The 12,038-nt window shown below is 46.3% G+C and overlaps 1 protein-coding gene across 2 annotated transcripts in view; it reads right to left on the minus strand.

Annotated features, from left to right (window-relative positions):
• LOC110532419 (UHRF1-binding protein 1) overlaps positions 1-12,038 on the minus strand; it is a 63,163-nt gene that overhangs the window by 9,128 nt on the left and 41,997 nt on the right. For both annotated transcript variants that reach the window (XM_036988368.1, XM_036988369.1), the window contains exons 13-21: positions 10,060-10,243; positions 9,635-9,721; positions 6,744-6,914; positions 6,391-6,527; positions 5,151-5,292; positions 4,769-4,962; positions 3,152-4,425; positions 2,839-3,002; positions 2,369-2,517 (exon numbers count right to left, since the gene is read on the minus strand). In XM_036988368.1, coding sequence (XP_036844263.1) covers positions 2,369-2,517; positions 2,839-3,002; positions 3,152-4,425; positions 4,769-4,962; positions 5,151-5,292; positions 6,391-6,527; positions 6,744-6,914; positions 9,635-9,721; positions 10,060-10,243 — 2,502 coding nt within the window. The remainder of the gene's footprint in view (positions 1-2,368; positions 2,518-2,838; positions 3,003-3,151; positions 4,426-4,768; positions 4,963-5,150; positions 5,293-6,390; positions 6,528-6,743; positions 6,915-9,634; positions 9,722-10,059; positions 10,244-12,038) is intronic.

Genomic DNA, 12,038 nt, shown 5'->3' on the forward strand with positions numbered 1-12,038 from the left:
CTGGCCCTTCTTTGGACACTGTGTTAACAAACCTCAAAACGAGCTTCAATGCCATACAACACTCCTTCCGTGGCCTCCAACTGCTTTTAAATGCTAGTAAAACTAAATGCATGCTCTTCAACTGATTGCTGCCTGCACCCGCCTGCCCGACTAGCATCACTACTCTGGACGGTTCTGACTTAGAATATGTGGACAACTACAAATACCTAGGTGTCTGGTTAGATTGTAAACTCTCCTTCCAGACTCACATTAAGCATCTCCAATCCAAAATTAAATCTAGAATCGGCTTCCTATTTCACAAACAAAGCCTCCTTCACTCATGCTGCCAAACAAACCCTTGTAAAACTGACTATCCTTGACTTCGGCGATGTCATTTACAAAATAGCCTCCAACACTCTACTCAGCAAATTGGATGTAGTCTATCACAGTGCCATCCGTTTTGTCACCAAAGCCCCATATACTACCCACCACCGCGACCTGTATGCTCTCGTTGGCTGGCCCTCACTACATATTTGTCGCCAAACCCACTGGCTTCAGGTCATCTATAAGTCTTTGCTCGGTAAAGCCCCGCCTTATCTCAGCTCACTGGTCACCATAGCAACACCCACCAATAGCACATGCTCCAGCAGGTATATTTCACTGGCCATTCCCTTCCAGTTCTCTGCTGCAAATGACTAGAACGAACTGAAAGCTTGAGACTTATATCTCCCTCTCTAACTTTAAGCATCAGCTGTCAGAGCAGCTTACCAATCACTGTACCTGTACACAGCCCATCTGTAAATAGCCAACCAAACTACCTCATCCCCATATCGTTCTTTTTTTATTTAATTTTTTTGCTCTTTTGCACACCAGTATCTCTACTTGCACATCATCATATCTATCACTCCAGTGTTAATGCTGAATTGTAATTATTTCACCGCTATGGCCTATTTATTGCCTTACCTCCCAAATCTTACTACATTGCACACATTATACATAGATTTTTCTAATGTGTTATTGACTGTACGTTTGTTTATCCCATGTGTAGCTCTGTGTTGTTGTCACACTGCTTTTATCTTGGCCAGGTCGCAGTTATAAATGAGAACTTGTTCTCAACTGGCCTACCTGGTTAAATAAAGGTGAAATAAAATCTTACATAAGTCTGTAAATGAGATGATGCCTGGAATGCTTTATTATGAAGGTTCCTTTTTATGGTGAAAATTTGCTTCCCCTAACTTGAAACTCACACGTCACCTATGTATGCCAGCAATAAATATATCAGAACAAGAAAGCTGGAATCCTCTTTTAAAAAATGGCCAGTCCAAACTCTGTTTTCACATGCGATTACGCAATGACTGGGCTTATAGGAACACGTTTCACTAGGCTCTGTGCTCTCTAACCATGTTCCAGGGCTCCTAGGCCTAGAGGCTCTGTGCTCTCTAACCATGTTCCAGGGCTCCTAGGCCTAGAGGCTCTGTGCTCTCTAACCATGTTCCAGGGCTCCTAGGCCTAGAGGCTCTGTGCTCTCAAACCATGTTCCAGGGCTCCTAGGCCTAGAGGCTCTGTGCTCTCTAACCATGTTCCAGGGCTCCTAGGCCTAGAGGCGCTGTGCTCTCGAACCATGTTCCAGGGCTCCTAGGCCTAGAGGCTCTGTGCTCTCTAACCATGTTCCAGGGCTCCTAGGCCTAGAGGCTCTGTGCTCTGTGCGACTAAAAAGTCACAAATAAAGGCATATGCTGTTTCTTGATGCTGGGCATCATTCACAAGTGATAGGCTAATCTGGTCACCCATCAGACTATTCTTAATTTAATCTTGTCTTCACATATACTAAAGAATATATGTGTGAAATTTGATTTGATTTAGAATGGACCATTATCATGCGCCTGTCACCACAGGGGCAGGGAAAGAAAATGTCATCTATGCACATAAATAGTGAATGGAGGATGCTGTTCCCACGGTGCATTTTAATGCCAGTCATGTAGGCTATACTCCTGTTGTAAAGCAAAGCAATGTGCTTAATATTAGGAGAGTTGAGAAATAAATATAGTAATGGGCTCTCATGAAGTGTTTGATTTGATTTTCGATTGCATTTTCATTTATGTCAGAATGACTAGAGGGAAAATAGATCGCTGAGTACCAGGTCATTAGCGACTAGCAGTTAGCAAGTTTGATAGGCTACTAATGACCATCAGCAGCATCAGAACGCAGTTTTGGAGAAGCCTAGTTACCATGACTAAACGGTCAAGTGGAATTTGACTGCGGTCATGACTCGTGACTGCCAGTGTGGTGGTAATACGGTCACCGTAACAGCCCTATTTCTGACAATGCCTCTACTGTCGATCTCTGTAATGTCACACTAGACAGTGTGTGTATGTAAAATGGGACTTACTGTGTCCTGTGTGATGTCCTCAATGCTCTGGGACAGGGAGCTGCTCAGGTCGGCTGATGACCCTCCCTCTGTCCCCGGGGCAGCGCTGCCTCCACTGTCCATGGGCCCAAGGGTGCTGTTGGGTCGCATCATGGACTCTACTCCTGACTCTGAAATCACAGAACAGAACACACAGGGGCAAAGAAAACGCTTACTTATGACCAGACTTTGACAGTGGGATTCAAGACTAAGCAGCCTATTGTTTTGAAACCCTGTTACTAGCGAGATAGATACTGTTTCTTTTCAAATGTTCTGTCTTTGTGTGACTGTTCTTGTCTATCAGTGTTTTGTTACTTGTCATGTTTTCTGTTTTTGTCTGGACCCAAGGAATAATAGCTGCTGCTTCTGCAAAAGCTAACAGGAATCTGAATAAATCAATAAAATATTGATACAATATGCATCTATGTTGTGGAGTTTGGATGAGGAGTTACCATCCATGAGAATGTTGTCACTAGAGTCGCTGTCCACTGAGAGGTGGTCGTCGGGCAGGCTTCCGTCCAGGATGGCGCTGTCAAATGAGTACTGTGAGAGAGACAGCTTCATGGACTGGAGCCGCAAACTGGCCATAGGGCATCCCTCCTCGGGGCGCTGCTCCCTACACAAACAGAAAACAGGAAACAGCATTTATGGTCATTCACACCAGTAAAACCACACATCCATACAGTTGACACTATGGACTTGATAGACCTTAACCATATGGTGTAATGACAACAGCAAAGCAGGAGAGCATGCTGGGAAACCTACTTGGCCTGTGTAGTGAACAGCTTGCTCATCCCTGACCCGCGACTCATGAAGCTGAAGGCATCTTTTGTTATGGAGAACGCCCCTTTAGTCAGGTCCAGGGAGGCACTAAAGGCATCTTTGGTGACGTCCTTGGTGGCGGTGAGGGCGTTGGACAGCTCTTCCTCCAGGCTGAAGGTAGAGGGGTCCCTAGACAGGAGGGAGGGATGGTGTTCAGGGGAGAAGGGAGGAGAGGCGACAGGACCATCCTCCTGGGTTGTCTCCCCCTCCATGACCTCTACTGCCTCGCTGGCCTCCTCTACCACACCATCCACTTCCTGCTCAATGGGAGGAGAGCTGTTGACGGTGGCAGTACCATTTCCTATCCCACTGTCCTCAAGAGGGCCTGGCGATGTAGCCTGGTGAGTGGGGGAGAGGTCGGAGTCTGTCAGGCTGGGGCTTTCAGATCCTGGGGTGTGGGCCTCCTCCTCCTCTGGCTCCATGGCTGCAGGTGGTAGCAGGAGCCCCAGCTCCACTGAGTCCATTAGGAGGGCTAGGCACATCGTAGGGGGCTCAGACTCCTGGCCCCTGGCCTGCTTAGCGTCCCTGGTGTCCCGGCCCAGTTCGCCCCCCAGCCTGGCCAGGGTGTCCTTCATCCGCAGCAGGGCCACATACTGGTAGTGGTTGAGCCACACTTTGACCGGTGTGATGGCCTGGGCCAGGAAGTGAATAGAGGCCACTGGAGCCTCCTTTTTACTGTCCTGGTTGTGGTGGTCAGGGTTGGAAGGGAGCTGGTTCTCCTGCTCTAAGGATCCATGGTTGGGATCTACAGGAGCTGGTTCACTGGGAGAGGAGACCAGGGAACAGCCCTTAAACGCACATGGACGACATATCCACACAGACATGGTGAAAGGCTCCACGAAGGGGTGAGCTCTGCCCTTGTTGCTTTTCCGTGCCCCCTCGAAGCTCACGGACAGGCGGGAGAGACTTAGGGACCAGACGTCCTTGGCCCGGAGGGGCCTCATCTCAGAAAAGGGCAGGGGCTCCATCTCCAGGGAGTGCTGGAGGAAGGCAGAGGGTAGGGGGAGAAAGGCGCTCTGGTCTCGGGGGAAGGAGCAGGGGGGAGGGGACTGGAAGAAGTGGCAGGTGGAGAAGCTGCTGTAGGTGGCGTTGAGGTCGGCCCGGGTGCCGTGTGGGGAGTGGCAGGTGTTGCTGAGGACAGTCTGGGGAACAGTGATGTTCAGAGACTGGGGCCTGTCTTGGTGGTCCATGATGGATGACTCCAGGGGAATAATCAACTGCAGACAGACAGGGCGAGGCACAGAAACAGTCATCTACTGACCTGATACATTAACCTAACAATAACATAAACTCCAACGTTTACATGATGTGCCCCTAGAGAGAAAACTGCTCATCATAAAGACACAAGCCACATTACAAAATGGTGAAGGGCATAAATTGGTGAAGGGCATACATTTTCAACCAATTTTCATGAACAACACTAACTGTTTGCAACATTTCCAATGACTTAGAAGTTGCATAATGAGCTGCAATACTCTGCTGCTAAAAGGGACACAGCCTGCAACGATGCAGCTCTCTTCCTCCTGACAACTTGGCCTGGTTTCATTCATTCAATCTCACCTTGATCTGTGCTGCGTCCATGCGGATGTCCACGTGCTCCTCTGCCTTGCTGCCGTCCTGGAGTTGGTAGAAGGCTTTGACCTGCTCCAGGGTACGCAGCAGGCCCCGCGAGAACAGGTTGACCCACAGCAGACTGGCTGGGTCTAGGCACAGCTGTAGGCCGTTCAGCTGGGCATACAGGTTAGTGTTGGGCACTGGGGAATGAGAGGGGGATGGAGAGAGGAGCATTTGTTCAGTTGTTGTAAGATAATATTCTAATGGTTTCTTTTGTTCCAAAAAAACGGAATATTAAAATCTGAGAATCTGCAAGAAAATACTGTTTCAGTAATTTACTAAGATAATACCAGTTTACTATAAAACACACAATGTGGTCAGCTCATACCAGGCAAACCAGGGTTGTCAGGGAAGTAATACTCTGTGAATTGCAGGTGGATGGCTGGTATATTGTCTGCTAGGTTCAGGGCCTTGCGGTTACAGGATATTAAGGACTGGGTCTTCTTGCTGTGGCGTCCCCCTGTAGACACCTGTGTGAGGGGATGGGGTGGCAATAATGATTCATATGAAATTGATCTCTAAAGTGCTTTTCTCACATCGAAAATGTAACAATCGGCAGGAGTGAAGTAATGAGTTTTCTGACTGTCAGAGTGAACGGAACTCACAAGGATCTTAATTACTCAATGCAGTACTAACTATACACCAGTAAGACGGCCCAAATTCAGCCCGGGGGTGATTTTATTCGGGACCCCCAAGCTCAAAGTGATTTCAATTTAGGAAATCTGTTCCCAAGTATTCACATGCATAAATACAGGCATCTGCGATCGTGTCTCAATGTAAATAGGTTTGAAATAATTCTGTTTTTGTCAAATACGATACCTGTTTGACTTTCTTACAGTCAATTTGCAGTGTACAAATGATCTAACTATGTTCCGGCCCCCCGACCATCGTTCAAGGAAATATTGGCGCACGGCTGAATGTAATTGGGGACCCCTGCTATACATCATCGAATGCAACATTTTTTCCCTTTTTTTTTTCAGAGAAAAAAGGGAACAACTTTCAACTCAACCCAAAAATACCCATAATCATGTCATGCTGCATGTTAAATCAGTTTTATTCTATGGCTGGATAATAAGAAACTACTGAGCTTTATTTGTGGTGGCAGGGGTTTTCTACATCACAGCTGACATGCTTTAGGGTGGTCGAGCATGACGAGGTGAAAAGGATTTCCTCTCTTAAGCGGTCCACACAGTTCATGCACGTCGATTTGCACTTGGGAGGAATACGATTTTTTGGAGCAACGCACACCTTTTGGTAACATGATACTTTGCCTGTCCATGAAATAGCAACATTCACAAGGGGGCGACAGCAGAGATGTTATTTCTGTTGTCTTCCCATTTGTGGTAAATGCAAATAAGAATGATGTTGAAAACATCCCCACTGTAAACTAATCTGAAAGAAAACCAACTGCATATTTATTAATAATAGTATGTAATGTAATGAATGATGTATGAATGAATGATGTAATGAAAGTTTAGGTTTGTTTTACATTACCTCTTTTTGTGCCTGCCAATAGGCTGTAGGCTACTTGCTAGCTGGCTAAAAACAGAAAGCAAGCACAGTCTCACCTGATGGATATCAAGGTCGTCCATTCGTACCACCACACAGCTAGAGCGGAGCCTCTTCAGAGGATTCCCCGGGGGAGGAGGTGCTATTGAGTTCCTCCTGGAGCTCTGATCCCTGTCAGGGGGGCTGGGCTGTCCATCTGTGTCAAGAGAGAGACAATTGGGGCCTGATAATGACACAGTGAGGACAAAAAGACCACATCAAACATTCCTGTTCAGTATCTATCAACGCCTTCTCTCTTTCCTTATTAATAACTTAACTTACACAATGTAGCTATTCTCATCACTAGGTACAGGTCTGTCTGTTGGTGTATCAGATCCATACTACAGTAAGATAACCTGGTAGTGAATCTCACCGTGAGCCCTCTTGGCGGGGGAGTCCTTGGCCTGGTTGGGGATCTCAGAATGTGGACCAGGGATACCTGACGCCTCCACCCTCCTCTGGAACTCCTGCAGCAGTCTGCAAGCCCACTGGGCTCGGGACTCCATTGCTCCACAGTGACGCTCCCAGTGCTGACAGCCATCAGCTGCAGGTCAAATGTTATTTTTATTTTATTTAACTAGGCAAGTCAGTTAAGAACAAATAATTATTTACAATGACGGCCTACCCCGGCCAAACCCTAACCCGGACAATTCTGGGCCAATTGTGCGAAGTTCTATGGGACTCCCAATCACGGCCGGTTGTGATACAGCCTCTATAGTGACGCCTCTAGCATTGAGATGCAGTGCCTTAGACCGCTGCGCCACTCGGGAGCCCTACGTTATGTCATACAAAGGTCATTCATTAGAGTTATACAATAGGGTTCAGTGCATCCCCAGGGTTATTATTGAAAGAATCCCATCTCTCATCCTAATCAAAATATAAAAAAACATACCAGTTATACATATCAACTTCTCCAAAGATTCTGTTTTACTATTTGATCTGGGATTTTGCATGATTGCGCAAGCAAACCAATCCACTCTCCCTTAAAATGGGTTTTCTGTAATTGTGTAACAGACCAGTAGTACCGATGAAGTGAAGAGCAGAGTTCTGGAAGGGATTGTGGTGCTTTATACATTCTATAGTTGAGGAATTCCACTGAGAATAATAGCAATGGGCATGCAACCTTCTCCATCCAGGCTATTAGTTTGCATGAATGAATGTCGATGAGGCTTACTAGAAGTCTGAATGGAGGTTGAACTTTCAGTGGGAGCACTATCTAGACAGCAGTGAATAAACATGAACTCTATTATAACAAATAGGAGCACGAGTCTCTTGACAGAAAGGGGGAAGTACACCAGTGTTTCCTCTGGAAAATGTTGTAGCAGTGGGACGAAAAGGTTGCGGGGAAGGGGGGGATAATTTTTTGAAGTAGGACTGAGAAGCATTTTGTTACGTTACAGCCTTGTTCTAAAATGGATTAAATAAAATAAAAAATCCTCAATCTACACACAATACCCCATAATGACAAAGCAAAAACAGGTTTTTAGAAATGTTTGCAAATGTATTACAAATAAAAAACGGAGCTCAGGTGCATCCTATTTCCATTGATCATCCTTGAGATGTTTCTACAACTTGATTGAAGTCCACATGTGGTAAATTCAAATGATTGGACATGATTTGGAAAGGCACACACCTGTATATATATGGTTCCACAGTGACAGTGCATGTCATAGCAAAAACCAAGCCATGAGGTCAAAGGAATTGTCTGTAGAGCTCTGAGACAGGATTGTGTCGAGGAAAAGATCTGGGGAAGGGTATAAAAAAATGTCTGCAGCATTGAAGGTCTCCAAGAGTTTGCTAAAAGGCACCTAAAGGACTCTCAGACCATGAGAAACAAGATTATCTGGTCTGATGAAACCAAGATTATACTCTTTGGCCTGAATGCCAAGAGTCACGTCTGGAGGAAACCTGGCACCATCCCTACGGTGAAGCTAGGTGGTGTCAGCATCATGCTGTGGGGATATTTTTCAAAGGCAGGACCTCAGACTGGGGTGAAGTGTCACCTTCCAACGGGAAAACTACCCTCAGCACACATCCAGGACAACGCAGGAGTAATAAAAAATGTGAGTTTAAGTTACCTGTGATGAATGTTGAAAACAAAAACTGTAATTTCTATATGCAGGAAATCTTATTTTAATAATGGGTATGGTAAGAATTGACTACCAAAGTGTGAGTCATAATTCCCATGACACCTTCCAGCAAAATCTGAAAAGCGGTTCCTTCATTCATTTATTCCATAGGATATTTTTAGATTCCCTTCAAATAAAGTCTGTGTTTCATGTAGGCTTACACCACCTTGTCAATTTGATATCTGTGTAGATATCCATAGGACAAGGTAACTCTGAACAATATTGGCCAAATATAAACAAATATAATTTTTTTTGTGGGGTAGATTTATTAACATATGTTTACAAACATTACCTTATCCTAGCGAGATTTACAAGAGTTTCAAAACACCTAGGCGGTTTAAGTCTGCACGAAACGCAGACCTTATTTGAAGTAGATCAAGACATTCCCCATGGAAGACATGAATGGTAAAATAACGAAGGAACCCCTTTCATGTTCAGCCGCAGGAATTATGAATTATTTCTATACCATTTGTATTTCATATACCTTTGACTATTGGATGTTCTTATAACCACTTTAGTATTTCCAGCCTAATCTCAGGAGTTGATAGGCTTGAAGTCATAAACAGCGCTGTGATTCAAGCATTGCTAAGAGCTGCTTGCAAACGCAGTAAATTGCTGTTTGAATGAATGCTTACGAGCCTGCTGCTGCCTACCACCGCTCAGTCAGACTGCTCTATCAAAGATGTAATCGGCCAATGTAATCGGCCATAATTGGCATCCAAAAAGGCTGATTACCGATTGTTGTGAAAACCGATTGTTATGCCGATTAATCAGTTGACCTCTAATTAAAACTGTTGTTTTCCCCATGACTGCATTTTTGTGCATTGACTGCTTGTCAGAATGCACGTTTCCCTCCCTATGGCACTCGTAACGTGAATGCTCAAGAGGAATCTCTCTCTCACATAGCACACACAACAACAAGCTGACAAGATAAATCGGTTAACTATTCCACTATGGGGTTATCTGGTTTTTCTATTCCTTACTCGTTTTGTTTGCAAAGGAGAAGTAAATGTGGACTGTTCTATCATCTTCCAAGTGCGCCTCGGCAGAAATATTTTGTCATGTTTCATATTATTTTGCCGTAGCGCAGCACAATATATAAATGACTGCAGCGGAAACACTGAAGTACACTCACCGGGCCGGTGGATGGGGTAGTAGTCAAAACCCAGCTTGCGGAAGGTCAACTGCATTGCACCCTGGGAGCCAGGAGGTGGAAGCTCATCTGTGTGACATGAGAAGTCAGAGGTCAAAAGCTTTGTTCACCTCTGACAACTAAATTCCACCATCAAGATCTAACTGACTAATTGTTTTAATTAAAGAGTATTAGGACAACCAGAAAGTATAGATTGGATCTCTACAGGCAGAAAAGGTCATACTCTCTGAGGGTGTCTCAGGGGGAGTAGGATATGCAAAAACAAATGTCCATTTCGCACCACACACTTGTACAGGTTACACACTTGTACATGTGTGAAACAGGGAAAATAGATTTGACCTTTGTTATAGGCTAATTCTGTGCACTAACATTTTTGGGGTGTCTGTGGGATAGTCTGTGGGACTAACCGGGGTCTGCTGAGGAGCTGTCGTTGCATATGTGCAGGTCTAGACGAGAGATGAAGGTGTGGTAGGAGGACTCTTTGACGTCGTGTTGATCAAAGTACTGGTCCAGGGTACTGGGTACACCAACGCTGGGAGGGGGTGAAGGGTCTGTCCATAGATTGTGGATACCAGGGGATGGGGGTGCAGTCTGTAACACAAAATCATACCATTATTATCTCTAACTATCACAAAGACTATTATAATATCTAGACCAGCCATACTCAACAGGCGGACCCAGAACGGGGTCATTACCGACCATGGGTCCCAACACATTTTGGAAATTAGTCAGGCTTTTACCTTAGGCTACTGCTGTTGAGAGTAGTTTGAGTTTGAAATGTGGTAATGCATGGGCAGTTTGTCATTCACTGACAGAACTTATGAAGCTACTTATAACCTGTCAGAAATGTCCAGTTGATCAACTAGCTCATGTTAGCTTTGTAGGTAAAATATAATAACCAGTCATCTAAATCTCCTAATTACCATGGCCAGCCTGTCCTGACCCTGAGCCCGCCCACCTGACCACTCTGCCTGCCCCTGAGCCTGCCTGCCGTCCTGTTCCTTCGACACGGTATGCATCTGGGTCTTACCTTTATCCTGATTAAGAGCCTCGACCAACCCCAAGAGGGCCCCCATTGATTTTGTTGAGTCAATCAAGTATCATAAAATGTTTGATTTACTCTAACAAATGGGGTGTGAACAGTTTGGGGTTACATGCATTTTGAGGAGGGGTTTGTGGGAGAGGTGAAGAATGTTTTTTACGCCCCATTCTCCGGGAGAGAAGCTGCCCGGGGGCTAATCCAGCTTCGGCAGGACTCCTGCAGTGTGGCTGACTATGCGGTGGATTTCCGCACATTGGCAGCGGAGAGTGCTTGGAACCAAGAAGCACTGTTCAATATGTTCCTGCACAGAGTCTCGGAGGAGGTCAAGGACGAGCTTGCTGCTCAGGATATCGATTCCCTCATCGCTTTGACCATCCAAATCGATGGGCGACTACAGGAATGACGGAGGGAAAGGAAATTCAACTTCGCTCGCACGTCCAGGGATTCCACCTTGCCTCCGAGTCATCCCGTTGCCGAGAGAACCCAAGGCCTCCAGATCTTCCCCCAGAGTCGCCGGAGACGGCTGAGTCCCCGCTTCCCGAGCCTATGCAACTAGGTAGAACTGGGCTATCGCCAGCGGAACGGCAATACAGGATCAGCATTAAGAATTGTCTGTATTGCAGGACTCTTGGTCATTTTGTGTCCTCTTGTCCTTTAAAGAGATCAGGCTCACTGGTAGGAATGAGTACTTTGGTGGGTCATATGGAGAACTTTCCAACTTCCCTTGCTCGCACCCCTATTCATGGCATTCTGCTGTGGGGAAGCCAGTCTAAAACTCTCCGGGTCCTCATTGACTCTGGGGCCGATGACAGTTTTTTGGATGCTACCCTGGCTTCCGAGCTGAACATCCCCACTCAGCCCCTTTCCACTCCCATGGAAGTTAGAGCGCTGGATAGGTGCTCTATAGGCCAGGTCACTCATATTACCACTCCCATCAACCTACGGGTGTCAGGGAATCACAGCAAGATTATTCAATTCCTGCTCATCAAGTCTCCTCAGATTCCCGTGGTATTGGGATTCTCCTAGCTCCAGCGACACAATCCCCTCATCTACTGGTGCCATCATGGGCTGGAGTCTGTTTTACCACGCCCAGTGTCTGAGGTCAGCGCAACCTGCCCCGGGACGTCTTCCTGGGGGCTCGGAAGGTGCCCCGGACCTCTCCACCATTCCCGTGGAGTACGAGGACCTTCAGGAGGTGTTCAACAAGGCCCGGGCCACTTCAAAATCCGCCGCACCGACTATATGACTGAGACCTTCTACCTAGCACCACTCCGCCCCGGGGACGACTGTACTCGCTGTCGGGACCGGAGACCAAGGCTATGGATACCTACATTGGGGACTCCC

This window comes from Oncorhynchus mykiss, chromosome 9 (genome assembly GCF_013265735.2).
Source record: "Oncorhynchus mykiss isolate Arlee chromosome 9, USDA_OmykA_1.1, whole genome shotgun sequence".
NCBI lineage: Eukaryota > Metazoa > Chordata > Actinopteri > Salmoniformes > Salmonidae > Oncorhynchus > Oncorhynchus mykiss.